This window comes from Pelecanus crispus, chromosome 8, assembly GCF_030463565.1.
Source record: "Pelecanus crispus isolate bPelCri1 chromosome 8, bPelCri1.pri, whole genome shotgun sequence".
In the NCBI taxonomy this organism is placed as follows: Eukaryota; Metazoa; Chordata; class Aves; order Pelecaniformes; family Pelecanidae; genus Pelecanus; species Pelecanus crispus.
In genome coordinates this window covers 5,457,374-5,459,139 of record NC_134650.1, presented here as the reverse complement: position 1 = coordinate 5,459,139, position 1,766 = coordinate 5,457,374, and the positions used below count along the sequence as shown (strand labels likewise).

The following is a 1,766-nucleotide window of genomic DNA, read 5'->3' as shown; positions in this document are numbered from 1 at the left end:
AGTGGCTGAAATGGAAATATTTTTATTGGTGCTAAGGCAGCATGCCAGTGACTTGGAAATTGTGGATTAAAAAAGTAAGATGTTAGTACTGTTTATAATTCATTATTATTGATCTTTAGGACTCTTGGAATTGGTTTGTTAGCATTAATACCATCCTAAAGTACTTGTTAAGAGTATGCCTATGGGAGCATAATCCTGATTTTGCTGAACTAAATGACAAAGACTTCCTCTAAACTCATCAATAACATGATCAAGAGCTACAGAAAGAGGTCATCTGCAACAAAATACAAAATTTTGGAAACTGCTGTTGGATTATTTTAGATATCCACAGGGGGATTATTTAATTTCAGAGATCCCTTACATGCATCAGTTTGCAGATTTGAAAGGGCAATATTTTCATATTCCTCTTGTGATGCTGAGCATCTGCAGTGGAGAACTAATACTATCAAATCCTTCTGAAAATTCTTGTTGAGAAATCCATAAAAGATGGGATTAATACATGTTGAGATCATGGCTACAAGGTGGCATATTGTAAATGCTAGATTATGATTACAGCTCATTAGTGCCTCATAGTTCCAGTCAAAAACAACATTGAATATATTAAGAGGCAACCAGCAAGCTGCAAAAGTCACAACAATTGATATCAACATCATATTAATCCTTTTGTTTTCACTCAGCCTGCTCTCGTTCTCTCTCATCCTGTCTATTTTACCATGTCTCCTTCGAAGACATACAAATATCCTGAGATAGCAGATAAAAATAAACCCCAGCGGGAAGCAGTACTGGAAAACCAGCAGACTAGTGGTAAAAATCAGTCGTTCTGTAACAGATGGCCATGCTTCGATGCAAGCAACCTTGTTCTTGTAGAAATCACTATGGAAAGATAGAATTTTGAAGGGTTCATCAGTTAATTGGTGAAATATTAAAAAGGGAATGGATATTATGAGCGAAAACCCCCAGATGAAAAGAATTCCCCAGTAAGCATGTGAAATATTAGGCTTCCAGCCACGTGGGTTCACAATTAACTGGTATCTCTCAATAGCAATGAGTACAAGTGAGAAAATGGAGACTGTCACAGATATACTTTGTATGAAAGAACTTATTTTACACATAGTTTCCCCAAATATCCAGTAATCCATTAACGTATATGCAACTGTGACAGGAATACACATGATACAGATCAAGACATCCGACAAAGAGAGGTTGGCAATCAAAATGTTGGTAACATTTTGAACTTCTTTCCGTCTCTTTATTGTAATAATCAGGCAAAGATTTCCAAAAAGCCCCACTATTGTAACTAATGTGTAGGCTGTAATAAGCAAGAATTCTGCAAGGAAGGAAGGTTGGCATGTATCAAAGTTCAAAAACTGAGAATAGCTAATGTTTGAGATAGTGTGATTAGACAGAATCTCACTGGGATGCTGAATGGCTTTAGCCATCGTGAACCATCTGCCAACCTACGGACAAAACTTAGTATTATTTAGAATATACTTTGTATGGAGCTTTCCAAGGCAATGATTCCTACGAGTCTATCTTTGTAGTTGGTATCCTTGAAGTTCTGAGCAAATGGACTATAATTAATTATAGCACTGAGAAATCCTGAAAGGAAAAGCCAGTGGTTGAGTATCAGTGCATTTGAATATATATGGATGGAGGTTGATGATACTTTTCTGAGGTTCTGCACTGACAGTGTTACAGGACTGTAACTGATTGTGATGTATGAGAAATAGCAGTGACAGCTCTGTTTAAACTTGTATGAACATTTT

The 1,766-nt window shown here is 36.5% G+C and overlaps 1 protein-coding gene across 1 annotated transcript; it reads right to left on the bottom strand.

The window, feature by feature from the left end:
- Positions 1-317: 317 nt before the first annotated feature.
- Positions 318-1,439, bottom strand: LOC104035088 (neuropeptide Y receptor type 6). The gene has a single exon (XM_009488270.2). It carries the CDS (start codon positions 1,437-1,439, stop codon positions 318-320), a length of 1,122 nt encoding a protein of 373 aa, XP_009486545.1.
- Positions 1,440-1,766: the final 327 nt, after the last annotated feature.

Excerpts from the sequence above, each read along its gene's own strand:
- LOC104035088 (XM_009488270.2), bottom strand. The coding sequence starts at position 1,439 with ATGGCTAAAGCCATTCAGCATCCCAGTGAGATTCTGTCTAATCACACT.